Source organism: Aegilops tauschii, chromosome 7, assembly GCF_002575655.3.
Source record: "Aegilops tauschii subsp. strangulata cultivar AL8/78 chromosome 7, Aet v6.0, whole genome shotgun sequence".
Taxonomy (NCBI): domain Eukaryota; kingdom Viridiplantae; phylum Streptophyta; class Magnoliopsida; order Poales; family Poaceae; genus Aegilops; species Aegilops tauschii.
This window is the reverse complement of record NC_053041.3, coordinates 139,523,425-139,528,398: the sequence shown is the minus strand read 5'-3', so window position 1 is coordinate 139,528,398 and position 4,974 is coordinate 139,523,425. Positions and strand designations below refer to the sequence as shown.

General features: G+C 46.6%; 1 protein-coding gene across 1 annotated transcript; it reads right to left on the bottom strand.

Annotated features, from left to right (window-relative positions):
* Positions 1-283: 283 nt before the first annotated feature.
* LOC109758665 (GEM-like protein 1) lies at positions 284-3,729 on the bottom strand. Its single transcript, XM_020317534.4, has 4 exons — positions 3,304-3,729; positions 3,112-3,213; positions 1,021-1,292; positions 284-730 (listed from the first exon to the last, which is right to left on the bottom strand). The coding sequence occupies exons 1-4, from the start codon at positions 3,629-3,631 to the stop codon at positions 542-544; spliced, it is 891 nt and encodes a 296-aa protein (XP_020173123.1). The 5' UTR covers positions 3,632-3,729; the 3' UTR covers positions 284-541.
* Between the last annotated feature and the right edge of the window lie 1,245 nt (positions 3,730-4,974).

The window sequence follows — 4,974 nt, the reverse complement described above, 5'->3', positions numbered from 1 at the left end:
TGTTCGGACTGTCCACCGGACATATAAAGAAGGTTTTGGTTGTCCAACCGGAGATGGTCTTATGTGCTTGGAGAATCTACTGCGTGCTGCATGAACCAAAAGCTTCATCCAACTATCCCGGTTTCCCCGAAAGAAAGAAGACACCAACTACCCGAATTGCAAATTTCCTTCAGAATTGTCATCTTACCCTCAGTTCAGCCCAAGCATGCCCTGACCTGGGTGCCTACCAGAGTACCAGTAAACACCCTACACTGTCACAGTTAAATATTGATAACACAAGGCATTTAAAATGGACAGCTCCGATGTTTTTCCCATATATGTCATCATCATTACAACACGGGGTACGCAATGAACAAGAACAAACACTTCAAACACGTATACAAGCTCGTGAGTGTACCGAACCGAAAGCTCCAAGGGGCACAGCATGAAGGATGTGTCTTAAACAGGAGATGCTCAGAGCGGAAGACATCGAATGGAGAACTGACGATGCCCCTGGGGATGTTACATGCTGAAGTAACTGAAACTTCCGTCTGATATCTACCTATGGTTGCAACTCCCGAGCACCGTCAAGGGCTTCTTGCAGGCTGGACACAGCCTTGTCGTACATCAGGAAACCCATGAACCAGAACTCATGCCCTTCAACCGAGACAACCTGGATGTACTTTTCAGCAGGATTTACTTTGCTCACTGAAGGATTGGCTGTTCTTAGCTGATGAAGAGGAATGACCACCTGTTTTTTTGGAAAGGAGAACAACAATTTAGTACGAAGGATATGCATAAACATGTACTAGCAATTAATATATAAACTGGATGGAGCTAGAAATGTGTAAAACAAGCATCATCGCTTAAGTGCCCACCTTTCCTTCTATTTTCCTTCCTCAACAAATAAAAATTCAAAGATCACTAACTACCTTTACCTCTGAACCAATAACACTTCTGCCATTCATGCAATAAGCTGCACTACATGAAATACAAAATACAGACCTAGACAGATGTTACGAGGAAGTGAATAACCCGTACCTTGTAGTAACTCCATTCTGTTTTATTTCCCGCCTTGTAAGAAAGAGGATTGTCACTGCAGAATGCAATTTTAGCTGTAGAAATGTACATAACTCCCATGACAGGGCCAGCAGATGTTGATAGATAGCACGCGTAAGACATTTTCAGCTGCTCATCCGGCAGAATCTCGAACGTCTGTTTAAATATTTTTTCATAGCCACCTTCCGCTAAGACCTTTGTTCCTTGAGCAAGCCGTCCCATAGCAGCCTCAGTAAAACTAGGCCCTGTCTTGACTGTTTGAGAGAAAAAGGTTGTACTGTCAGACATACAGCATACCATGTTAACAGCGAGTGTAGAAGGTATTAATTACTCCCTCTGTAAAGAAATGTAAGAGAGTTTAGATCACTACTTTAGTGATCTAAACGCTCTTATATTTCTTTACGCAAGGAGTATTAAACTCATCATATCAACTGTAGTTCTGCCAGTCCAACACATGCGTATATTCCTTGGTGAATACAAGATCATGCAAAACATTGGACTGGACATGTTACAGAAGGCAAGAGAGATTCTTAACTTAGTATCTACAAAGTACCAAAACTTTGTCATTCTATATGTCAAGTTAACGATCTCAAAAAACTCCATTAGGAGGTTATTCAAGACGCAATGATCGTGAGATCCTCATCTTCAGTTCGAAGCATAATTGAACACAGAATATACTGTGGCTGATGCAACAAATGTGCACCCAACTGTATGAAGTCTTGAATCTTCTGTAGAGAAAGATTGCTATTTCCATAACAAATGGGCATTTAAAATGTATCACTGGTTCTCTGGAGCTAGATGATTACCCCTAAGCCCCTAACTGGAAGGTTATTACCTAAAGGTAAGTGCAGATCTGATGTCATTGTCAACATGTCACAGATTCTCATTAAGTAATCTCTATTTGTCCAAAGGAACCCGTGCTAATTGCGTATAACTACACATGCAGATGCTGATTTGCATAGGTGAAGCGAGTAGTTGATCTCTAATAAGTTAGCGCTGCTCTTCGTAAACTGGATAAATAGGAGAAACGTCCAATCACTAGTTCTTCCTCTGCATAAATGACTAAGCATACTACATACTGGAAATTTATTATGGTTATTTAATTATTCAAAAGATGAAAAAGGCCGCCAGTACAGCTACAAGTTTCACTTTCCCCCTTCTTATAAGTCTGCTGGTACAAAATAAACTAACATACAAAATATATTGCTGGTTCTACAGAGCTAGGTGTTTAACCCTAGGCCCCTCAAGAAGGTTGGTATCTAAAAGGTGGGAGCAAATCTAATGTTAATATGGCATGTTTCTCCTTAAGTGGTTTCCATTCTTCCCAAGGAATGTGTGCTAATTTACAGGAAGGACAACCTATATGCATATGCTCGTTTGAAATGAAGAATTCATTGGTTAAATCTCTTATACTTAATGCCACTGCGACTATTCCATCAGTAGAAACATCACAGAGTTCAGACACGTGAGGGAACTGGATATACAAAAATGATTAAGTATGTTATCTCCATAAGTATGAAACGATTAAGTATTTGTATATACTGGAAATCTTATATGGATATTAACTACTCCTAGGAAACAAATACTGAACTATCTGAGAACTCTGATTAAGTATGCTGCGACTATATGCATATGCTCGTTTGAAACGATTAAGTATGCTATATACTGGAAATTGGAAATTTCCTATGGATATTGACTACTTGGCTACTCCTAGGAAACAAATACTGAACTATCTGAGAACTCTGATTAAGTTTATCAGCAGAATTATAAGTTTTGGGGAAACTACACCCAATATTTAGGTACTTTCTTTTCTCAGGACAAAGATACACATCCTTCTCCACCAGCTATTCCAATCCCCACAACTACATGAAGGAATCTCCTGGGGTTTTACTTTACAACTTTATTCGGTACTCATCATTTCATCCATCCTTAAAAAGCTACGAAAAGCCTAGAACCTTGGCCCATGGCACCCAACCCCGCCCCTCAAGAAATGAATCTCACAGAACAAACAAAGAACAGAGTAAAGTATATTCCCCAAGGAGACGTAGGGGGGTTAGGGCGCTGAGATCTCACAGTGCTGCCACGTGTCGCGGCTGAGGCTCTCGACCATGCTGGTGGTCTCCGCCATGGACTTCCCCCACCTCGACAGCGTGTCCTTCATCGCCTCCACCGCGCCTGCGGCACACCGACACCGAAAACGGGGATCAGAACCGAGGGTACCGTGCTAAACCGAGCGTGGCGGAGGCCGGATCAGCGGGCGGTTACCCTTGGAGGAGGAGGCGGCGGGCCCGCGGGAGACGTACTGGCTGGCCTCTGCGGAGGCGGCGGCCGGCACGTAGGTGGGCGACTCGGACGTGAGCTTCTCGCTCCACGTGACGGTCTTGTGCTGCTGCTGCGGCTGCAGCTGCACCGGCGCCAGGGCGGGCGCGGACGAGGGCGGATCGGCCGCCGCCTCGGGGGCCGGGGCCGGCGCCGGTGCGGGCGCGGGGGGAGAGGAGGGATCGGGGGGAGACAGCGGGTGCTGGGTCTCGGATTGGGGAGCGGCGGTGGGGGAGCCGACGGGCGGCTGCATCTCGGCGGCGGCCGGCTGCATCTGGAGGGTTCTCTCGGGGGTCTCCCTCTCGGGCTGCGCTTCTCGCAAGCGGGGGGAGGGAGGGAGGAAATGCGTTGCGCGTCTGGGTGCGGGGTGTGGGGAGGTTGGGCAGTAGTGGTGTGGGGGTCAAACCTGTCCTGTTTTCGCTTGTGGGGAAGTGGCAGGACGCACGCACGCGACTCCGCCGCGATGCTGTGCCGCTGCAACGGGCAAACTGCGGGGCTGTGTTCCTTCCCGAACCTTAGGATTTTTTATTATTATTTAGTTTAGGATTTTTCTCAAACCTTAGGATGCGTTTGGTTACCTGCACAAGTCTCGACTAGGCCTGTTAGATATAAATTTGACTCGTTTGGTTGTTTGTTTTTACTATTTGACACGCATCGCACGGACCTTAACTCAACGCTCAGCTAGCCTTAGCAGGAACGGCTAAATCGACCTTTTTCTCCCAGCCAGGCTCACGCCGTGCAGTGAGAGGCACGCCGCGCCGAGCTGATGTGAGGAGAGGATGGCGTGAGCTCGTGCGCGGAAAAAGCGGCGGGAGAACTTGGGCCACCTCCCGCCGAATCAGACGCCCTATTTAACCCCCGTTAGTTCATCGCTGATTTCCCTGCCATAATCCTCACCTCTCCCTCCCACCCCCCTCCCCACCGCCGCGCACGCTCGCCGTCCGCGTCAACTACCTGCTCCCCGATGGTTGTAAGTTCTATCACACCCCCCCTTCCTACTCGTTGTAGCTTTGGTATGTGACCATCTACTAGGGATCAATCTGTGAGCACTGGTAGTGTTGCAGAGTGTCGATCTATGACCATGTGATGTTGTGGTAGATACTAATGATGGGTTGCTAGAACAGTAGGGTTTGGTAGTTCGATTTCATGATGCTTTTCAGTTCGACTCCGATGATATTATCGTAGATCTGGTTATGCCCTGTAAATCTGAGCATGTGCAGTGCGGTAGGATGCTAGTATGGTTGATATGTAGCTGTGGTGGTCGAGTTTAATGCTTGGAACTCATTGGTAGCACTCTGGTATGCCTGTGGTTATGAAATGTGATCTGAAACTTGGCTAGTGTTGATTACACCACATCCACACATGGACATATATGATATATGTGTGGTTGTGTCATACTAGTACAGATCCTAACTATTATAGGATATGAGAATCCAAGATTTTAGTCAGGCCCTTGTTCAGTCGGGCCAGTGCATGGCGTCCTATGTCGAGGACTCTCGACCCGAGAAGATGCCTCGGGATTCTGAGGTGTTCGTGATGGGCAATGGTGCATGGAAAACAAAAAATTCCTACGAAACACCCAAAGATCTATCTATGGAGATGCTAACAACGAGAGGG